General features: G+C 40.1%; 1 protein-coding gene across 1 annotated transcript in view; it reads left to right on the forward strand.

Annotated features, from left to right (window-relative positions):
• The window catches only part of npnta (nephronectin a), a 55,284-nt gene that overhangs the window by 28,744 nt on the left and 2,189 nt on the right, over nucleotides 1-24,351 (forward strand). The window contains exons 4-11 of the mRNA XM_080462655.1: nucleotides 4,497-4,616; nucleotides 5,938-6,057; nucleotides 10,071-10,205; nucleotides 11,366-11,488; nucleotides 14,014-14,439; nucleotides 20,397-20,486; nucleotides 21,570-21,668; nucleotides 24,063-24,322. Coding sequence (XP_080318781.1) covers nucleotides 4,497-4,616; nucleotides 5,938-6,057; nucleotides 10,071-10,205; nucleotides 11,366-11,488; nucleotides 14,014-14,439; nucleotides 20,397-20,486; nucleotides 21,570-21,668; nucleotides 24,063-24,322 — 1,373 coding nt within the window. The remainder of the gene's footprint in view (nucleotides 1-4,496; nucleotides 4,617-5,937; nucleotides 6,058-10,070; nucleotides 10,206-11,365; nucleotides 11,489-14,013; nucleotides 14,440-20,396; nucleotides 20,487-21,569; nucleotides 21,669-24,062; nucleotides 24,323-24,351) is intronic.

Raw genomic sequence — 24,351 nt, forward strand, 5'->3', positions numbered from 1 at the left:
GACAATGGACAGTGTTGCTATGGTTTTTCTGTAATCGCAGAAACGAGGTTGCCAATTGTTGAATGTGGAAACTAATGAGGAAAATGAGAATGACAGTTCTCATTAAAAAGATGAAGAATCGCTGTGCATGTAAGGAGGTATGACTGTTGTGGACCTTATGATGGAGAGAAACGGCTCTCTGCTATTAACATTTACGGAGATAGAGCCTTCTGACTGACAAATAACTGCGATCTGTTTTGTTTCGTTGAAAAATATGTAATTACACAATTTAAATATGTAATTTATTTTAGGTCTTTAAAAAGATAGTTTCTTCGATGTTTACTGGGAAGACAAGACCGTTGCCCAAATGCAGTCAAAGTGCAATTTGCATCAAGCAAACTGCAGGGTGTTATTTTTGATTGTGTCATAGCATTGCTCCTATGTGTTATTTTAAGAGACACATGCAAATAGATGATGTTGCAGGATATCCTCAAAGAAGCGAATGAGTTTATACTTTACTTTGTCTTTTATGTTTGTATTACACAGTATACTGTATTTTTCTTTTTCACTTTAGTGGTTCAGCAGTAAAAGTCTGGGCCTCAGGGGGAGGTTATACCTGGCATGATTGTTTTCGTTTGTTTATTTTCCTTATCATTTTTCAGACAAAATCGTGATAAAAACAAATAAATGGATTGTTTTTTTTAATTAAAACATACATTTGTAGAAATGTATTTATTGTAACTGTAATAGAGATGAATTCAAATTACAAAGTAGTTTTGTGCCAAATCGGGAATGGAGCAGTTGCAATATTTGGAAGGCGATGCCCTTCAGACTGTCTTCAGTTCAATTTAGAGATTAAACTACAATTAAATACCCTTCAGCTCTGTTTACTCATGCCCACATGTAGCGATAAGTAAATGCGATCCTATGCCATTCTTCTTGTAGTGAGTGAAAGTTATTCTATAAATATTTCACATAGTGCCCTGGTGTAACAGCTGCATTTACACACTGACCCCTATATCCTCGCAAATTTGTAGTAATGGAACATGGCTCAAGGGCTGATGACACTTGGTGGGCCTAAACAGGTAGGCAGTCCACATTCCTGTTGCATGCCCTGATCACTCGGCCAGCATTGCTTCAGTAGGCCAGAAGCTTCCTTTAATAGAAGTGACTGTCTGTGGATACAAACTGGGCATCTGCTCTATCATTCATCCAAATTAAACTGTGGCATCTTTTCAATGCAGGAGGCATGTGGCTCTCAAAGAATGCACCCCGCTTATGCCCATCAAGGCACCATTTAAAGTGTGGCAGGCCAGGATGACCCTTCATGTACCATACAGTGAGATGAGGTCTATTTGTGATGGTTCTACAGTATCAAACTGTGATATTCTTAGATTTAGCTATTTATATATCTTGGAGCATGTGTCCTGATTCCAGTATGATGCAGCCCCATTTGCTTCTTGCAGTCCGTGCAACTCTTTTCTCTGTTGGGTTTGTTGCTCCAAATTCAATTCAGTTCTGTTTTATTTTTACTGCACCAATTACAACATAGGCGTCTATGTAATAGATATAGAGAGTATTAGTATGGGCCCCGTTAAATGTCCATCTCAAGCAGATCAGATCCTCAATAATGGAAGCAGTATGTCTTAAGAAAATACCAGAATACCTTTGAAAGCTTTCTTTGAAAAAGGCTTTGAAGGTCTGAAGAGGCTGATGTAGTTACTGTAACCAGTTTAGTATAAACAACTTTTATCGTTAATTCACTCTTCAGTTCAGGGATGAACTGCACGAATAATATATCTATTTTCTTTATGAGAAAACTTCACATTGAAAATTTCCTGAGGTAAAAAAAAACTGAAATGAAAAGTCTTTTTTGCACTGCAGGAGACTCTGTAATCCCTCTTTGTGTGGAGAGAGAATCAGGAACTTCTCATACATTATTAAGTGCACTGCAGGTGTATTATTGTGTGATGTCCAAATACACAAAAGCAAATAACAATTACAGCAATCAGTTATTAGATATTTCCCACAGTGGACATTTGACCAACTGGGTGTAGTTAATAACATTAAGAGACATATTTCCTATACACACATAATGTGCCTTTCTGTCCACCGAACACAAACACTGCACAGAATGTAGGTCGCAAGCCATAAACAATAATAAAACAATGAAAAAAAGCATGTTGCAGTGATAACATTTCTGTTAATCTACTCGTTCAGCCACTTCAGTGGAGCAGAAAGCTTGAATGGACATCCTTCACATCTTCAATCAAAGCAGCAAAACTTTTTTTCAACGCACAAATTAAAACTAAATATAAAAACATGCAAGTGGAAATGCATTTGATAATAGCTCCACTTTATTTTGGCGTGCAAGTAGGCTGGATCACTCAACACCAGAGTGGTAAAACAGAAACGCCCAAATGGAATCCAGACATTATTCATTTTATTTTATTAGTACTCCTATGTCTTTCCCACAATTATCTAACAAAGTATCTGCCATTAAAAAGCCTGTAGAGGTAACAATTTAACCACTGCTTGGATGTCACATTAATTACTGGAGTTACTGTTGTGTGTTTGGTAAAATATACAAAAAGAAATGAGCTCTCTCTCGCTCTTTTATTTTTTTGGGGGGTTTATTTTCACACAGGCACAAGGAACAGTTTGTAATCGCACGGCACTTCAACTTTGCATAAAAAAAGTAGACATCTGTTATCTATTTCGTCTATCATGGTTTTTTGTTGAATTAATGTGATCTGCAAGAAGGCTTATTTTCATTTCCATCTGATACCAGGCGAAGTGATGAAACCGGAGCGATATTGATACAATACTGGTACTTTGCGCAAATGTGACATGTGTTGAGAAATAAATTTAAAAAGTATTTTATTTCCAATTATATCTGTGTTTTCACAGCAAGACACAGGCTATCCTTTCTTATTCTAGTTCTTCATTTTTTACACCTGGCCTTTTAAGAGCTGGCAAAAAGCTCTTCGTGGCTGTTTATGAGCTTTTTCATTACCAATATGCATCTTGGTCTATAACTTCATGACCTTTGTTCACCTGCTCGGGACATTTATACGGTCAGATTTCATATTAGTAGGACAGGGCAGAAAAGGTATTTCTGTCAGGAATAAGTCCTGCAAATGGATTAGTAACTTTCTTCTGTGAAAAACCAAAAAAATAAACATTACTGAAGATTAAAAAATAGGATGGAGATATGGATCGTTTAACATCAGTATCCAGACGTCGTTTGAGAATGATCAATCTTTTTCCATATATCTGCACAACACTGAGTCATCATAGAAACGCAGCATCTGGAACACCAGAGCGCCAAAACTGAAATAAAACAATGACAAACTGTTGTTAGTTTGGGCTCCAGTTAAATCTTTTTTTTTTTTTTTTCTTCCTCCATGTTTTTAAATTCTCGAATTGTTGAGCTTCTTGAAGAAACATTAGGTATTATAGTTGTTTTGTTTTTTTAACCTTTATTCTTCCTTATTATATACATTGACAACACATAGTGGTAAGTATTATTTTGGCTCCTTCTTTTCACAAAAGTTCTCACAATAAGTTATTGTAGCTTGGTCATTTTTTTAACGCTGGATGTCCAATCTGTCAAAACAAGGATTTGTCCCCACATCCCCCACGTTTGAAGTGAAGACCTAACCCAATGCACCACCACGAGGACTTTTATTTTCAGCTACAGTAAAAAAAGAAATAAACACTTGGCCTGGAATTACATAAAGTACACAGGTGCAGCTGTTAACATTAATGATAACTAGTCGGTAATCCCATTGAGGCCACGGCACGGGGACCAAAACACATAAATGGAAAAGGATTTTTCTAATGTTATTAGTTACACCTGTGTTGGACTAGTCAAAATCTCTGCTCTGAGAGAGGTATAATGACTTTCATTTGCATAAGCTTTTGACAGATGTTTAGCTCAGGGCCTATTCCCATCTCCCAGGAGTCCTCTCAGCTCCTGAACTCAGACAGCATCATATTCTAATAAGATTTTCGCGGGTTGTTGTGGGTGAGATTCCTCTACTTTTATGTCAGCATAAAAACACTGGAATTATACGTATCTGTCACTGAGCGCTGGATGGTGAGGCTGAAACCAGTAGAAGCCACGGTGAGTCACAGGTTATAATAGCATCTTTTATCACATGCAGGTGGTAGGAAGGCTGACAGTTGACTCCTGCTAAACCATCAAAGAGGGGAGTTTTGGGCCTGTCAGAACATGGCAACACTTCACTTCCCTGAAGACACCCCCCCTCACTCTTTCTAAACGCAGACACACACACACACACACACACACACACACACACACACACACACACACACACACACACACACACATCGACAGGTACGGGCCTCGAACCCACACGCAAATGGACGGGGGAGGTGTGACGTGACTGACCTCCCCACCTTTGCCCCCTGACTAATTTCACCTCTGTAAAGCAGGGCCCCCTTCTCTCTTGGTGCTCCAGTCCACTTATGCTGTCTCCCTCTGTCTGCAGACCTGAATGAGTGCGGTCTGAAGCCGAGGCCATGTAAACACAGGTGTATGAACACGTACGGGAGTTACAAGTGCTACTGCCTGAACGGGTACATGCTGATGCCTGATGGGACCTGTGGAAGTGAGTCTGTGCGAACACACACACACATCACACATGCAACTCTGTCATTAAACACATGGATTGTATTGTTGTCTGAAATATGTATATTTTCATTGCCTTTTTCATGATTTTCTGTCTGCCACTTCACCAGCTTTGTTGCCTGTAATGCACGATTTTGAAGCTTCAGTCACTTCACTACAAAGTTCTCTGAGTTCTGACACTCGGCACTGTTGACATATGCTCTCTATTAGATATTTTCCCACTCATGTGGATACGTTTGACAGCACCCTCACAATGCCGTGATAGACTGTTTTGATTAAAACCCCATGTTGATCCGCTTCATAATAGAAGTGCTACAATCTAAAGAACCCCTGTGAAGAACCCTACGAGGCCTAAAATGAAAAATATGACAGAGGCGCGGTCTATGCACCCCCCGAGTTACTGTGCTGTTTTTATTGGTTGCCCTGGGGTACCCCATTGAATGCGAATTGATGCCCGCACACGCCTCTCTGCAAATTTTGAGTCTCACCTGATAAGTAAAGTATTTCTCCTCGCATTTCCACTGGAGGATTGCGACTCCCTGTGCCTCGTTTTAATTAGTGCTTTCATATCAGGGGGAAAATTCCTTCCCCCTCTTTCTAATGTTGTGAATTGCACACCACTTCAGGCAATTCCAAATTAGCCTCGGTGTTTGTTGTGTAATGATAGTATGATAGTGTTAAACACCAAGCTGCTCCTCTTCTCTCCCCTGCAACCTCTTTGATCAATAGATCACTATAGCGTTTAATCAGCCCGGACTGCCACAGTCATCAGACTGTACTCGGGGGTGCCTCCCGCCAGCTGAAGTAGCAGCGGCAGCATGCGCTTCACTTTTAATTTCCTTTCTAGGGTTTGGACTTATCAAGAGAGGCTGAACAAAATCTGCTCCATTATATTATTATTTTGGAGGGTCTTGATCTGCCTGGCATGGCTCGACAACAGCGGCACTGCACACTGCCGCTTTGATACGGCGGGGATGGATTATCAGGCTTTGGGCGTAAGAAAGGATAAAGGTGGGTGAGGGAAGATTGCCTGAGCGCAAGGTGTAAGCACATAGCATCTGCACAGCACAGGAATCTAATAATGGCAGAGTGTGTGCTGTTCTGTTGTGCACACCCCTGGGGTCAAACTGGCTAATATAAGAAAAGGCAGGCGAGTGGCCAGACTTTTACAAATTGGCTGGAGGATAAGGAGTGTGGAGAAAAAAAGTGTCTGTTAGAGCAGCGTCAACGGTTCCTCCTCTGTGTCCCTCTGTGGCAGCAGCGTGTAATAGTGTGTGCCGTGTTTCTCTTGTATGCATCAGACGCCCGCACTTGTGGCATGGCCAACTGCCAGTACGGCTGCGAGGTGCTGAAAGGAGAGGTCCGATGTCAGTGTCCGTCGCCAGGGCTTCAGCTGGCTCCAGATGGAAGAACCTGTGTGGGTATGTCCCAGTCTTAATATACCTCCACAGGATTCGAACCTCGGGCTTATGTTACCAGCTCCTCTCCAGGACCGACATCAGCAAAGCATCACAAGCAAGTCTTGATTTTTATGAATGTCATTTTCAGCCTTTAAATCATCAATGTGGATCCAGAATTTGTGAAAAGTGGGACACAGGGGTTACCAAGAATTAAACCTGGGGATCATCCCAAAGTAATAGCACTGATATTCTCTACTATATTATACTACCTTGTGTTTAAACTACTAAGTGGAAGTCATCTTTTTCACAGCTCAGTTTTTGTATCTTTTTTTCTTGTGTGGGCTAAGATAGTGATTTATTCTTTTTAAGAAGGTGCATATGACTTCTTAATTTACCTTTGTAACCAATCAACTTACATTGTTTTCTTCAACATCTGCTTCTACAGTGCAATTAGAGAGCTATTCAACTTACTTCTATGCTGCCTTATTGGTACATCTTAAGACTGACCAATGATTACATCATGTAACATTCAGATGTTTTACACTGGACAAACATAAAGACATATCCTCAATGTGAAATCAAGACATAATAAGTCCATTCTTACACTTGAAATTACTTCCCTTTATCATAATAAAATGACTGGGTCCCCAGTGACGCTCGGCCCCTGCCTCACATTTGCTGAATAAATGACAATTACAGTACCTGAGCAAATCCTTTAAGTAAACAAAGTTGAACTCAGTTTAAAGACTATTACCACTAAAGTGGTAAACTAAGTTTACCACACCTTCGTGAACAAATTGTGACTTTACTCCATGTACTCCCTCCAGCTTTTACAGCAAAGATCTAATCATGGGGAAGCCACCCCTCTGCCTTCCTTCTGCCATTCTTTCATTCCCAGTTTTACTTGGCGCTGCTCCTCAGATGGGTAACTTATCAGAAGAAGGGGGTTAATACAAGCTGTTAACCGGCCTCAGCTTTAAACACAGCTTGCTGCAGTGCTTGTGAACCCCGTCATCTTGCACTTAATTGCTGTGTGGCTAATGGGGAGGCGGATTTTTAAAACAGGACGGACATCAGTCATGAAGAATAATGGAGGAAGGGATGGAAAGGTTTTTCTGCCACAGGTGTTACGACATTTTAATGGAATGTTTCCGGATCCTTCTGGAACTCTGGAAGTGGGTGTTTTATGGAGGGTTTTTATAGACGCCGTATATTCACATCTACAGCGGCGGTGACTTCAAGTAACCGGAGTCGTGCAGTCTGCGTAGACGACACTTTTACTTAATGGTACAGTGAAGCATGTCGACTTATTTTTGTTGCGGCTTTATGAGACAGAGGAAATATCACAAATTACAAACTGCTCTAAAGATGCATACTATGAGGGAGTCGTTTGTTTTCCAACCGACAAAGCACCAAACTTTTATCGAGTTTAATGTTTTTAAGTGTTTTGTTCGAGGTGTGAAATTGCAGTCACATGACATCTCCGGTCCATTAACACATCCGATTGTATTAGATCTACCATAACACATAAATTAAAAAAGTGTTTTGCTTCGGGCTTTATCCAGCTCCGCGGGACTCTGAGGGCAGAGTTCATCTTCATTCAGCTAACACTGAGAGGATGTGCTCAGTCTACCAATTAAACGCACGGCTGTTGGCTTTACATCCAGTGGAGATTAACACACTGCAAGGTTTGAAACCGAGGCTCCTCTGCCATACGTGGTTTACGCTGTGTGAAGTCTGTGACCAATATGTATTTATGAACCCCTTCACAGCAGTGATGTCGCCTTTTCTTTGGAAATCCAGTGTGGTGACTTCAAAGAGTGCAACCGTAATGCAAGTATATAGCAAAGCACCCTTTGTAAGCTGTTGTCAAGCGATCGTGGTTAACTATAACTTTGCTCAGAACAGGAACAGCCAATTACAAATTTTAATTAACTCTTATTTATAGCATTGTCTTCTCTGCTTTTCAAACAAACCATTGCAGTTCATTAATTACATGTTATCCCATAAGTATGTAAATGTAACAGCTGGAGAAGCAGTAAATGTGGCAATAACATTAATCTGATGCTTCAATTCCGTATAGATTCAAAAAATTAAGGGAGGCCACTATACCTACTGCTGTGGAGTAGTCAGAAGTAGCTCTCTCACCTCACAGCAAAAAGGCCCTAAGTTCAAGTTTGGGGCCTTTCTGTGTGGAGTTTGTAGTTTTCCCTATGTCTTTGTGGACTTTTATTGGGTACTTATTTTTCAGCCAACGGTTCAAAAACATGTGTTTGAGGCCAAATGAACTTTAAGGGAGAATAAATGAGAGCGCATGCGACTGTCTGTCTCTCTGTGTTCTCTCTGTGATGGACTGGTAACCTGTCCAAAGTCGACACTGTTTCAGCCCATAGTCACCTGGGATTACCTCCTGTCTCCTTTAACACGAAGTCAGATAAAGTGGTATAGATTGTAGATGGATGGATGTAGAGAAAGTAACCAACTAACGCTATTCTTTCAAATGATTCTGTTGAATGATGTGGCATAATAAAAGATACCATATAATGAGGTGATTTACAAACCACATTAAATACACTGAAAGTGCTTTAAAATCAATACTTTTAACTGGTCAATAGGTCTTTTCCCCCTATGTTTAACCCCTCTTAAAGGGGAAAGGACATGATATAACTTTCTTCCAAATATTAACATAGAATCTACCCTATTTCATTTATAAAGGTTCAACGTTTTGAAGCAGTATAGATGTTGCATGTTACAAACATCTATCTCCTTTAATGCTTTGTCCACAGCTGTACAAAACAGCAATTTGCAGCAATTAGTTTGATGAATAAATAGGAAGAACATACAAGCTCCACACAGAACCCACCCCCGGAGCAATCATCAGTCAGAAGCAATATAATTGATAGCTTTTATTGTAAATTTTAAGCTGTATGTAGAAGCAAATTAGTTTTGCTTTCAAGTCCAAAATTTCCCTGCTCGCTATTTCACAAGTACAGACTGTGATGTTTGATCATAGGTCGCACTCTTCTAAATAACAGTTGTTTTTGGATAAATTACGCATGCTACAGTATTTGTTTACTAAAAGGGGATTAGGCCCTGAGTGCCTTTTGATCCACTGGGCGGATTTGCTTTTTTCTCTGTGACAACTGTGAAAAGAAAAACAACCCAAAAGTGTACTGATGTTTTTGTGTTGTTGGAGAGTCGAGGAGGAAGACAGAATAATAATTGAGTTTTGCTTCTCACAGACGTTGCTTAATTTTTCCCACACACACAGCCCTGACAACAGGCTTAAATCTCATGTTGCTGCTGTGAGATTAAGTCCCAGCTGTTTTCAAAGCTTCTCATACACATTGATGACTATTTATATGCTCGGCTTGTTGTGTGTTGTTTTAAATATAATAAATCACTAGTGTCTTGATAGTACCAGTATAATTGCAGCTACCAACTGCAGGTCCTGTCCATTAAGCAGCTTCACTGGAGCAGTCTGGGATTAAGCCCGTTACTGATGGGAGCCTAAACAGGAGTAGTTAAGGCGATAAGGGAGCTCTGCCCACTGACTTCCCGTGCTTGTTTTCCCAGCTGATTCGGGTATCTGAGTGTTTTAAGGTGCTTTTAAATAGCTGTCTCTGTAGCATTGCTGCATTATGCGGCAGATAAATTAATGATTTTAAGCCAAATGCTTCGAGCCTCTCAGTGTCTAAATATTAATGCCCACATGCTTGCAAAGGTGATCAACAGAGACACTTAGCATAGATCTTTAAATAATGAAATGAGGTAGTTTGCATTGTATTGTTCTCACTGAGCAGAATACATAATGTGCTTTGTTCATAAATGAATACTAACGAGGGATGTTGAAACGTCTTCTGGTATGAATAACAATGTTTGCTCACTTCTGAAATAAATGGGTTTTTTTATGTTCATTTTTTTCCCTATAATCTCATTGTTTTATTTAGAATGCACAACTGAAAGGATGAATGCATAATGTAAATGAATCAGCTTACTTGACGTGATATCCCGTTTTCTGTGGTTTCTTGCAGATGTGGATGAGTGCGCAGCAGGAATAGCCGTCTGTCCCAGGTTCAGGAAATGCATCAACACATTCGGCAGCTACATCTGCAAGTGCCATGAAGGATTTGACCTGCAATACCGCAATGGAAAATACCAGTGCATAGGTAATGCCATAAGTAGTAAGAGTTTGTTATGGATAAACTTACAATGGTCAAAAGTGTGATATTTTCATTTAGAATTCTAATTTGTTTGTAATATGAGTTTTGCTTTTGGTCAAACCATCTGTTGAAAACAAAGAACATTGACTTTGGGGGACTCAGGTTTGAATCCCGTTGCAGCAGGCAGAGCATCAGCTGCGGAGGTCCTTTTGAAATATGCCAGCCTGAATAGACGCCCATTGTGTTATTTGTGACTTTGCACAATGCAAACCTATGAATCTCAGAAGAATTCCATAGTCACAAGGACATTTTTGTATTCATCTTTCATAACTTAAAATTTGGGAGATATTTACTTCTTTATTCACAATATGTCTGTGCGCCTCCTCTCCCACTGAATGATTCATCTTTTGCTTCTTAAAGCCAGATGTCCCTTTGCAAATGCAAAATGCTGTGAAAATAAATATGTGTTTAAAATGCTTTATTGGGTATTTGGAAGATATTTTTCAATCAAAACAGTCAAACTGGAGTCTGTTAAGGCTGGCTCATGAAACAGGATTACTGCCAGATAAAATAAGTGGAAAAAAAAGTTGTGCGCAACTGGAGGATAGGGAATAAAATACAATATAATTAATCAAATATATAGAGGTGTTAAACTAAGAAAACAAGGGTGAGGCTCTTAAAATTACATTGGATTTCCTGAATTCCACTGCAGAACTAATTTAGTCTGTTTCGGTCGTGACTCACCTTTGTGCAACTCAATGATGTGCAACATACTTGTGAATACCAGCCATAAAAACTCTGAATTAGTTTTCTGAACAGTTTGGCCTTACCTTATATCCTACATTGCTTGCGATGTTTATTTTCTATCAAATCAAAGCAACAGTTTTGTGGCGAGATACTCCCAAAGCCCTTGACAAACCCTCGCCTGTCTGTATGTCAGGGAGCACTTTATTCTTTATGCAACCTTGATAATCATTTTCCTCCGATATTCATGGAGGTGTCACGATTTTTCACTTAACTGCTTTCACAAGCATAATGGCATAAACACGGAGCCCTCCTCGAAGTGGATGTGAAGCAATTAGCCTTTGATACTCTGCTGTTATGTCTGAAGCTTTTTACACTTGCTCTCGGAGGCTGAATGTTGTCGCGCTCCCATTGTCTTTCAGATGTGGATGAGTGCTCTTTAGGTCAGAGCCACTGCAGCGGCTTCGCCACCTGCTACAACACGCCGGGCTCATACAAGTGCAAATGCAAAGACGGCTACAGGGGGATGGGCCACGACTGTAAACGTAAGAACGGAGAACAAAACCTGGGCCCCGATGTTCGCTTCTGCGAAGAGGAACGGGGGCCTCATGTTTTCTGTTTTCTTTGCTTCTGTTTTTTTTTTTTTTTTAAAGGTTTGGAAAGCAAGAGGGAGGCCGGTATAACCTTAGAACCACAGAGATAGAAGTGAAATTCCTTTCTTTATAATAGCTGTCAGTCATTACTTAATAGACCCTCCTCATCATGAGCACCCACAGTGACTCCACTTTGACCATTTTAATCAACCAAAAAGAAAAGTCATCATCAAATGTGTTTTTGTTTTTTTTCTTCTTCTTTTTTTCTGGTAATTTGTCTCATTCGGCTTGCTGACACACACTTCATTAGTCTGGGTGTCTCTGGTTTTTCCACAGCAGCTCGGTGAACAAGGAGTCATTTATCCGGCATGGTTAATCAATCATCTAACAGACAAAACTGATAGCAGTCCACAGAGCAGAGAGGACGTCTCCTGCAAAGACCTCCCCAGGCTCTCTGCCCAAAGGGGTGTGAGCCACAAGTGCTCCGGGGGAGTCGACTTGCAAAATCCTATTTGTGCATCACACATCAAAGTCGGCTGCAACCTGAGAAGGCAGTAACAGAGTTGAAACCACTTGCCTTTGTCCACTCTCATTCCTCACTCATGAAGCCCCTCACGAGGGCAACACGTCTAAAAAAAAAAAAACTAAACAAACTTAAAAAAAAACAGCCCCCAGTCTCTGCCCCTGATGGGAGAAGCTGTGTGTGTGGAGGAACGAAGAAAAAAAGGTTATAAGTTGGTAAAGACATCAGCACGGTGATCTTGGGGGCACAGCTGTCTGTTTGAGAGCAGAAGTCATTCCAAACACACTCGGCCTGAGCGCTGCTGCCGCATGGCCTCTGGCTATAAGTATACAAAGAATCAATAATCACATAAAAAGATGCTACCACTGGAATTCCCACATTGTGAGCCCTCCGACTGGATGGGGTTTATTCAATTTTATTAGTTATGTTATAGCGAACTGTCATCTCCGTTTTAATTGACAACTCTCACATGCTCATGCTTTTACACAGCACATGGATTTTCTGACGTAGAGCAGCAGCTTTCAACTCAATGTCACTTTATGTGTTTTACATTTAAAAAAAAAATAAAAAATCCATTTGGCTATTATTGTCAATGAAAAGGCCAAACATCTGTGAAAGTGATCGTTAGTCTGTATTGATTGCCTCAAACTGTCATACATCGCGTTGTTTTATGGCCAACTTTATATATTAAGCTATGCTATTAATGTGATGATATTCCTTTTATTAAAACACTCAACAGTACAAGAATAGAAGGCATTCTGAAATATGTTTTTTGTCAGTTTTTCCCAGTTTTTTTAAACATCCCATTAATGTTCAAGGTGATTCACTCACACACATCTTAAAACTTACAAGGCAAGTTATTATATTTGGCTTCTTTCACTCTCAAGTCTCAAGTCTTTGAATACTGGATTAAATAGCTGTGCTCACTGGGGATCAGTGTTTGGGGTTTTTCTGGAATGATATTGTCATCTTGGTTTTGTCAAGGTGCTGTACTTAACGTGGAAAGATTCAAACTTTACAGAAATAAAAATGTGACAGTTCCAATCCAATCGAATGATTTTTAGTGCATACTTTGGGTAAACAGGCATCCTGTTATAGAGTTCAAGTAAGACATTTTTCCACATACTGCACAATTAGTTTCACATTTATTTATTTTTTTTAACTAAAGAAAGTTGAAATAAGTGTGACTCATGAAATAGAATATATATAATATAGATGATATATACCAGTGGTTATTTAAGCAGACGCAGTGCTTTTTAACAACCTTCATTAGTTAAAATATTCAGTTAGTGTGTACTCTAAAGGATAAAGTGAATGTTTCCTCACCAGTAGATTGTTTTTGCATATTATTTTCTTGTAAAACTAACAAGTTCACTATGATGCAGATGGTAATGACTGCATTGTATGTGGACTTTGGGGCGGCTGTGGCTCCGTTGGTAGTGCAAGTCATCTCTCAAAAGGAAGGTTGCAGGTTCGAGTCCCTAAATGTCCACATGTTGGAGTGTCCTTGAGCAAGACACTGAACCCCAAACTGCTCCCATTGGAGTGACAGCAGCCTCCACTGGTGTGTGAATGTGTGTGTGAATGGGTGAATGTGATTAACAACGTAAAGTGCTTTAGGGGCTGCGAGAGCAGTGGAAAAGTGCTATATAAGTGAAATCCATTTATCATTCACTGGCATATGTGTATTTGCTGGGAACCTTGGGCATGTGAACTCATAAGCCTCTCTGGCAATTGATTGCTTTTGCCTCAGTGAGATTTAGGACACCCAATTTGTTTCAGGACGCTAACATTTACTTAATAGATTTCAGGAGGAGTCTCAGTGGATGAAATGAGGCTCTTCGTTGGAAAAAAAATCTGGCTAATCATCACATGTTAGTCTGCAATTCTCTGCCTCATTAACTCTTAAGTGCTCATATTTCAGCGCTCCCTCTTCACCCTCTTTTTATTCCAGCGATTCCTAAGGCGGCCATTGACCCTGCCAAACCAGACCGACTGCCTCCAAATCATCACAACTACATACCAGACTTCGATCAGCGGAGAACCACCACCCTCCGAACGCCCGTGACTCAAAAGAGAATCTTCCCCATTATCCCTAAATATCCAACCACCACCACAACCACTACGACGACCACTACAACCGCCACCACAACTACGACCAGAGCGCCTGTGCCGCCGAAGAGGATCACGCCTCTGCCACGCAAGCCATCCGTTCCCACCAGAAAGCCCTTCATCCCCACCAGAAAGCCATGGATACCCACACGCAAGCCTTACCTCACACCAAAGCCAGTTGCTCCCACCAGACCACCACTGCCACCCGTCACACCTGTGGACAACACCATCCAGAAGGAGGTCACTAAACAACGAGGGGACGTCCACAGTAAGACCTTTTTTTTTTTATTTTCCATCCATTTATTTTGAAAGCAGACAGTTTTACCAATTTCCTCAAAATAATATAATGTCACATAGAGAGGTGAGTAATTGTTTCAGATTTGAGATCTCTTTTCAAATGATATTCACAAAGATAAACATGCAGGCAGCACAAAAGCACTGAAATGTACTTTTTCCCCTTCATAGAGATATTAGCAGTTGTATATTGACACATTTGCCGCACAAGCAGCAGCATTGGTATTCAATCTGACTCATTTTTCTTGTGATTTGAGAAGAATGTGTTTCAATGCTTGTTTGTTTTGATGACCAGATATGGAAAAAACAAAAAAACTAACTGCTAAATGCTCCTAAGTGTTCACCTGCTAGCTGTAGTCTTTGACTGAGTGTTGTTTGTTGTGGGAGAGGCAGTGAACACTGAGCGTTTGCAGCTTTTCCACTTAAAACAGATGTGTTGGTTTCAGGAAACAATGCTGAGACTAAACCAACGAGCCCCAGAACAAAAACAAAGAGCGAAAAACACTCTTTAAATCTACATAGAGTCAAGTGATGCTTCAACAGTTCTTCATCATGACAAATAACACCTTTTAAATTATACACATCAGAGTAATTGGTAATATTTATTAGAGTGTAAGCTTCATTTTGAACTGAAACAACACTTATCATTGTCACATTATCATCACTTTTTTCTATTTGATGGTAGAGTGAGCCTTTTATTCACTTGGAATTTATATATTGCACCATTTTCCTCTCTGCAAACAAGACGAGTGCCGATTTCTCTTCACACCAGTGTTGAAATAGTGGGTCTGTTTTTAAACGTGCAAGCGAAGCATGTGTCAAGGTATTTTATCAGGTAAATTGGTAAAACCACAGTTGAATGAGAAGAAAAGACAACTGGAGTACTGTGGAGAAATACAAGTAGTGTTCACAAGTGCAGTCGGTGTTTCCTGTTAAATGTAGTCTTTCACAGAACTGTCAGACACACAAACATTTACATCAGTAGCCTGTTTAGAGTCATCTTTTTACAGATCATACATGTCTCTGAATCATGTAAGGAATGTGAAGTACCTGAAGTAGATTAGACAAACTCCACTGTCAGGTTCAACCTCTGGACATTTATTAAATCTGCAAGAAAGAACACACACCGAAGTCAAGTTCTGGTATTACTCGCGAGGAGAACGGACAGAGAGTGTTTCAGTTACAATCTCCAGCCCGCTCTGAAAACTCTCTGCGTCTCCTCTCTTTTTATTATCTTTTTCCGAGGTCACAGTGGGGAAACATAAGTCACACAGTACTTCTGCAATTCATTAAAAAGACTGTTGGTACAGTGAATGTGATAACTTTACGTAGAATTACTCCAACATCCACAATCAAAAAATTCATACTAAAACTGGAGTTTTCCTCTTGTGAGACGAGGCAAATAACCATAACGTCACTACGCAGCCCCCATTAAAATTCAATATGATACCGTTTCAGTCCAGCTGTATCCACTCTAGAATTATGCGATAGAAATACTGTAAAGGAATAATGGCCATTTATTCTTGATGTTTGCTGTCTTGAAGTCAGAATATTTCCCTCCAAAGGTAATTATCATACTTGGCCTCAGTTAATGAACACAAACTGGTTCTCAGCCAGACTGTTGTTTATCCACATGACACCCTGCGATCTCTGCCAAGCATCGGTCTTTGACACCAATTATACCAAGAAGGCATCGTCAGTCTTTGCTTGAGTTTGACGTTTTCAATCAAAACCAAATAATTGAAATTGAAATCAAAATAATGAGAAGGGGGGGGGGGGGGGGGGGGGGGGGGGGATTAGGTTGTTTCCTTTTGCGTTAACCAAGCAGGTAATCAAGGCAATCATCTGCTGCTTTCTTCCCTCGGTGCGCGCGCCTTCTCACGTAGTGAATTGTTTCCTAATGAGATGTGGCGTGAATTCTTGAGCACATGAAACGCAAAGCTGAAGTAGCAAACTACTTTTCTGTGTAATGAATTAAATCAAATTGTTTGCATACAAATTCTTAACCTTGCAGCATTCACAGGGTCAAATCAGGTGGGATTTTATATTGCCTGAACGACAGTCAACAAATCCTATAGAATTTCATAAAAGCAACAACAAACTTATTCTACTAACAAGTGTTATCAGTGTAGGAATAGTGGAACTAATCCAAACGTTGCATACAAGGTGGTGCTTGTGAAAATACTGTAGAAGTGCTGTTTGGAGTTTTTGGTATCCCTTGTTTCATTCTCTTCCATACATGACATCCCACTGCATGTTTAGATCTTTATCATTGAAAACAACCATCCTCTTCATACCAAGTTACAATTTAAATGCGAAAATAGCCTGTTTTCTGTTTTGGGCTGTATATTCAAATAAACAACAACAACAGCGTATTGATCCAGGGCACTGTTCGGGTCACCAATTAACCTCAAATGCATGCTTTTTTGACTGTGAGAGGAAACCGGAGTACCCCGAGGAAACCCACAAACACGTAGGGAGAACATGCAAATTCCACACAGGGAAAGGCCTCTGCCGGCATTGAACCCATGACCTTCTTGCTGTGAGGCGACAGCCGGAACCTAAAACAGTCATATTCATTTGCAAATTACTTCCTTCAAGAAATATTCAATTAACTTTATTTTTTGTAAAGTTTGCAAAAAAACAAGTATTGCTGTTAAACGTTTTTCACGAACACAAAACGGGTGCGTTTGAATATTTTTTTTGCTCCACGATATTCTCACAGCAAACAATTAACAGGTCAGACAGGACCTATTAAAAACATATGTCACCTTTCAGAAAAAAGAGCAACAAAGGGCAACCGTGAACACAAATTGCTGTAAAACTGTTCAATGCCACAAAAATAGATAACTGTCTATTACACCTGTATTCAAAGGAAAAAGCGTTAAAAATCCATCAGTAACCTATTTTCATGTTGAAACGTCTGTTGAGATGCAACAGCTAAGTACAGAATGAGAGGTGAGATATTGTGGTTTCCGCTCACCTTGCCAGATGGCATCACATAATTAGAAAAAGGAAAGAGGAGAGAAGATTACTTTAACACCTGTCTGCACTGCTTGAGGGAGACATCAATCTAATAGTTCGTTCCACAGCCGAGCAGGTGGAGGAATCAGAGCCTCCTGGAGAAGGTTTGAATATGTGGAGGGAGAGCGGGAGGGAGGGGAGACATCACTGAGTGATTATTCCAATAATTAGAAGGAAATGGGCAAAAAAAAATAAATGACTAAGAGCTTCGCAGTGCGACGAACACCTCAGCGGTGCCTCCAGTGCAGGTGGGTTCAGAGCTAAATCAGAGTTTTGTTCCTTCACTCTGAACTTGTAAATTCATTATGAGCGTCATTGACTCACGAGAATCATTTTATTTGTTCTTTCAGGGTTTTGTTTTTTTTTTTTTTTTTTCTTTCTCACACTAGCTGAAATGATCAAGAATAGAGTGGATTGCTTTCTACAAATATCAAAAATAGATTCTTATTTTTTTACCAGCATGAGTTGGAACATGAATGTAAAAGTTACCATGGCTTTAGTTACTAAATTAATTATTGGCTAACAGCCTGTCCTGTACAACAACCTCTCTGAAAAAGTAGTCTCGTTTTGCATATACAGTGTATGTCTATAAACCTTACAGGCATAATGCCAATTAGTGAGCTTCTGCTCATACTGGGTTTTTTTTTTTTTAGCTTGACAGATAGTGTCTCCTTGCTTCTAGTCTTTATTCAAAGCTTGTCTACCTCCACGGTAAGGACATAAACATGAGGGTTAGAATCAATATCCTCATCTAGGTCAGCGAGAGAGCAAATATGAATAGTTCCTGAAGTGTAAATATGTATCTGATCAAGGTGGTATAAGCGCTATGCAGGATGATAAAACACCCCTGAGGACTGAGTCTGCATTATGTGGATTGTCAAAAAGGCTTTTACAAGAAGTTTGAAACAGGGTTGTTTTTATAAACTCCACAAAAGTTGGTACTTTGGTTGTGACAAGAGAGTGAGGCTGCAGCATCACATCAGCGAAGGTAGACTTAGCGGCACTTTCTGAAAATGAGAAGCTACATAATAGGTCCCTGGACATTAGGAAGAGTAGGAAAATGAATGCTCTGATTTGATTCATGTTTTTGGTGAAGTAAATCTGATTTCAGTTGCTTTATTAAACTCCAACTTTAAAAGAAATGGAAGAACACAAAAGTGAAATGTTGCAACATTGAGCGTCGAGGTTTGGGAACAAATAACTTTTTTTAAAGGGGCCGCTTCCCTTGAGCCAGCCCCAGTGGGATCTCATCAGTCAATGTTTTATGTGAGTTTTGAAGGTATTCCTGCCCACACTTCAACACAGTGGACGTGAATGTAATTTTTGTTTGTACTGCTTAAAACAGCAACAGTGTCCCAGTTTTTTTTTTCCGGTTATTTCACTGACCTTGCAAGGAAATGTTTTTTTTATCTGAACTACTTTCCATGAAAAAAGTCAAACAAAAACAGGAACGTGGATAAAAAAAAAATGTAACCATGTCTTTTTGTTTTTTCTTGAAAAGTATGAGAGCTCTTCAAATTTAGTTTTGAATAACATAAAGGGTCATGATGACCTTTCTACAACCCGCCTTCGCTGTTTTTTGTACTATTAATAACTTCCACAATTCTTCAAACTTCCATCCAAATCTATCCAGTATGTCCAATTTAGGCTTCTGTGATGCAAATAACGCATTATATCATAACATATTGTAGGATAAAATATGTGTGATATAATTAAATAATAATAATTTCAGCATATTTTATTATGTTTAAGATTAATAAAAATGTTTGTTTCGACAGCACTGTATGGTTGAAATTCCCCCAAAATCTCAGAATGCCCTTTAAAGGGTTGAGCTGAGACAGTTTGGAGGAAAAAAATTGAATTTGAAGCTACAGTGTCAATGCCAGGATTTGAGCATTTACACAGTGTTCCAACATTTTTATAACAGGATAGTCAAAAGACGGCTATTTTTACTTGCCACAGTGTCACAGTTGAAATTACTGCTGTCTTAATCAGCGTATGACTGGATTTACTCTTTATATCGCCGCCCTCACACTGGATGAAAGACCCCAAGGGAGACCCAGTTCCTTAAGAGCACAGACACACAAACACAGACGCACACAGACAGACCTGGATGTGTGGCATTGCTGGAGAGCCTGGTGCGAGTGTGACCTCCCTGCTCTCACATTCCTTCGACTGACAGACTACATCTCAGTCCGCCAGTTGGTTGTGACCCAGCACATGAGACCGGCAGGTTCATTGCCCGGGCTGAGTGGAGGGGACACATGTTAGGGATTGTGGAATTTGACAGTTCAAGTGCAGGTTGCATTGCATTAATAGAAACGTGCGATTCGAATCATCTGCTATGGCGAATATGTTTTTTTATTTATTTTTTTTAATTGATGACTTATTCAGACCTTATCTGCAAACCTTTATATTGCACAGTTGACCTTTGATAAAAAAAATAAATAAAAAATCAGCCTGTAGTATTTTTTCAGTAGCGTGACCCAGGTGGAGACGGATAGAGACTATTTTGGGACTAGCTGTGTGTGTGTGTGTGTGCGTGCGTGCGTGCGTGCGTGCGTGCGTGCGTGCGTGCGTGCGTGCGTGCGTGCGTGCGTGCGTGCGTGCGTGCGTGCATGTGTGAATACGTTGCAGCACATGTATAGGGTATATTTCTTTGTTATGACTCACGTTAGGCTGCTGGTGTTGCTGTAGCTTTTCAGAGGTATTTCGATCCCTCTATGGTCATCTGCGCGCCGTTAATAAATGTGCTTAGCCCTATGTATGCAGGCGCTAAACCATGACATTGATTCATGCTCATAGAGTCCTTGTTGGGTAATAACATAAAGCCACAAGCCACAAGCACAAATATAATACCTCTGCTAATCCTTTATCTAAACCCGTGTCTTTCATGTCTGTCCTCAGTCCCTCGGAATCCCGGCCACAACACCGTCCTCGACATTGACTTTGACATTGAGCTGGGCAACACAGCGGACGAGGCCAGAGACGATCCAGGTAAACACGACACATTTGATGATCAGGAACAGCCGCGCTCGAATGATGACGGACGAGCCACGTTTACTATAGGGGCAAAATGAAACTGACAATCGACTGGTGCAGCCGTGTTTCTGAGGTGGCGCCATTACAGTGACCAGATGTGTTTTGATAGAGATTCCACCAGGAGGTGGCATATGACATCTGGCCGTATCCGTTTAAATGATGGCTCACAGCCCAGGATGCACTGGCAGACTTTTCCACTTTTCATATTATACCTCCTTGATTGCTTGACTGCTCAAATGATTAATTGATCGTTTGCAAGCACATCATCGCACTGCTCGGAGTCTCCGCGGTACTTAATGTGTGGAGCCCCTACACCAGGCTTTTGTGAAGAGATGGCCTTTTCTGTCATGTTTACTCCCTGCGATTTAATGATGTCAATAATATGCAGATTAAGTTGCTCAGCGATTTAGTTTACGTGTTTATTTCAGTTTTTTTCACCACGCATCAATTGATATATTGTGTCAAGAGAAAAAGGATTTTCATTGGCTCAGAAAATTGACTGAAAAGTGTTTCAGCAGGATTCCGGCGACAAAATGATGGATGTTATTCTTATCTTTGGACCAATTTGTGCAGCAGTGCATGGAAAATACTGTTTTGCCTTAATGTTATTGTCGAGGCGTCATCACTTGGAATGAAATCATCAGTCACTGAATATTATGTCTCTCTGTCACAGCCATAATATATTACATTACACCATATAGTATGCGCACAATAGACATTGCAGAAGTAACAGAGTGGTATCATTAATTCCAGATTCAAGTTTTTTTTTTTATATATTTTCTACTTTCAGTTGAGTTTTCCCTCAAATGCATCAGCTCTCTGTAGAGATTACAACATTGTCAGTCATATTCACGCAGTTATTGTATCATGTTCATCAGCTTGAGCTTCAGTAGTTCTCAAGCTCCTGGTGAGGTTACAGGCAGACAGCAAGCCTCCTGTGAAGCATTACAGAGTTCAGACTGAAATCTTGCGCTTGCATTTCTTTTTTCTTTTCTTTTTTTTTTTTTTGTTCTGAAAATTGTGTTTTGCTCTACACAGATTCAGGATACCTGAGCTGTTCTTTTGACGACGGCCTTTGTGGTTGGATCCGGGACAAAGACGGAGACCTGCACTGGGAGACAACACCTGATCCGTCGGGTAACTGAAGGGCACGCGCCGATTCTGCTCACTCGCGCACTTTTAATCAGGAAAAATTGTTGTTGCTTTTTTTTAATCAGTAAAATGGAAATGAGACCCACTGCGTTCCTTCGCTGACGCACACCCTCACGCACACACACACAGTTAAGTTTTGTTCTACTCAATTACAGGTCAAGTTGACAATGACTTCAGGCAAGTAGTTTGTCTTTTCTTCAGATTAGTGCTTTGCTCTACAAAGCAATGCAAATGAGAAGTGGGTAACACAACACATCACTGATACCTGCGGTTCGCATTAATTGGGAATACAAATCTGTTTTTCTCGCGGTGCGTATGACGGGAAAGACGTGATGAATTATGTTGAGAGGACAGGGCGGCAGCAGTGTGACGTCTGAAGAGCGCGGAGTACTGGCTCGCTTCGAGTGACAATAACTGCATCTGGCTCCCGCTGCCAACTGGCGTAGTCTTGCAGTTATTAGTGTTTCCAGACATCCAGACTCAGGTGTAATTTAAGCCAAGTCTAAGGCTCCTCGTCAATTTAGAAAAAAATAAAATAAAAGTCTTCTGCTCAGACTTGAAAATTATTTTACTTTGAGTAATTCCATCCTGGCAGCCTGTAAATCCCATTATGTCTCTTCAAAAGGACAATACTAATACTGGTGTATGTGTTTTTAACCACATCTATAGTGTGTTTGGATTCCTTAAAGCAACCCTTTGATGTGCTTGTTCAAGCATTTGGTGGAGTAAAAAGTCTGAGAAATTAATTTGTTTTAAAGGCCTCGTTCAACAAGTTAAACTTTATTTCAGAGATGCTATTTGTGCCAAGCAGTCTGGGTCTATTTTAAAGAGTTCAGGTCTGGTGTAAACGATTCAAGATGAATTTAAAGAGTCCTGAATAAAGAGTGCTGTCATGATTCAAAGTGCTGAGAATTGAGTATAAATTTTGTTGAATCCATTTTTTTTTTTTTTTTTTTACATTCAAGGGTGGTTTTAATTAATTCAATTAATCATTATAATTAACAACCTGCGTCTACATATTAAAGAACCCAGTTCTGTTTTAAAAAGTCATGGTTAGGTCCAAAGATGGAGTTAAAACAGTCTCATTCAAGTTAAATTGAAAAAGTCTGTTTGCATAATTGCACATATTAGATAAATGAAAATATGTTCAGAAAGGTTCTTTGGCCTAAATTGTCTTATTTTTTCTGTTGGGGCTATGTTTCGCATCGGGAAATGGTTTGGCTGTACTGTTCAGAAACTTGCAAATTAATCTCAAAATCAGTGTAAAAAAGAACTGTGATAAAATCGTGATCGTGATTTTATCCCACAAAAAACGTGATATGATATTTTTGCCATATTGCCCACCCCTGGTGTCCTGGTTTCAGGGTGTGTCCTGAGGGTCGTTTTTTAAAGAGTCTGGTCTGATTCTGTTTGAAAAGGCTCAGCTCTGCCTCAAGAAATCATTTTTTCCTTTGCATCGTTCCTGTTAAGGGGTTAACCGTTCATTACTTAAAGTCTTGTGATAGAAAACATTGGGAAGACACAAACAGGACTGACACAGTTTTGAAAGAGCTCATGATTTATGCAGAGAGCTTCTATGGCCTACAGATAACAACTGTGGTTAACAGCAGCCCGATGTGGATCAGCCAGCAAAATATATAAGCCTTAATCAGCAGGAGGCTTTTCAATTTTTAAAACTGGAGCTCTTCAATCACTAATTAATGCATGAATTTACAAAATAATCTTTGTGCCAATGGAAAATGGCATCTAAGCCTAACCCAGTTTAGAAATGTAAATAACATTTGCATGTGTTTTCTTCAGTTTATAACTCAAATAAAACATATCTAGATTTTTATTTCTTTTTATTTTTTGTGGTTTTAAGGTCCTCTAAGCATTCACAAATTTGTGAAAACTCAGCAACATTTGATTTTACAGAAAAAAATAAAATAAAAAAACACAATTCAAGATTTTTCATAAACGTCAATGATTTATTTATTTTTTTAACATGTGGATTGTTTCTGAAGTGGAAATCTGTGACACTACGTAAACCAGGACTTTGTGGAAAGCCAAAACTGCTGGTCAGTTTTGCAGAAACACAATTGTTTTGACCTTCTTTACAACATGTGCTAGTTTTTTTTTTTCCATGTCATTTTTCAGTGGCTCTGAATACTTGGTTAAACACTTTTTTTAATGTACTGTATCTGAATGAGTTTAGGTTTTTAACAGATTTCACTCGCTGCATGAATTACTGAATAACCATGAATCACTGTTGTTATTATATTATTACAGTGGGAATCTGACAGTTTTGCTGGTTGCACCAGTCTTGTCAACACTCTTTGTCCTCCCCAACTGTCACCAGAGTGTATTTTCTATACTTGACAGCATCTCTTGTGTCTACAGGTGGGCGGTACCTCACTATTCCTGAAGCAGGCAACAAGAGGACGGGACGAGGGGCCCGGCTCGTCCTCCCGCTCACCCCTCCCTGGAATGACGGCAATCTCTGCCTGTCGTTTCGGCACAAGTTGGCAGGCCATCATGTGGGGATGCTTCAAGTGTTTGTCAAGAAGGGGAAGCAGTACAGCCCGGCAGTGTGGGGCCGGACCGGGGGAAACGGATGGAGGCACACTCAAATCACACTCTGGGGCACGGGCCTGGAAAGTGTAAGTGAAAGTATACCAGCAAATAAGTT

This window comes from Lipophrys pholis (genome assembly GCF_963383615.2).
Source record: "Lipophrys pholis genome assembly, chromosome: 5".
Taxonomy (NCBI): domain Eukaryota; kingdom Metazoa; phylum Chordata; class Actinopteri; order Blenniiformes; family Blenniidae; genus Lipophrys; species Lipophrys pholis.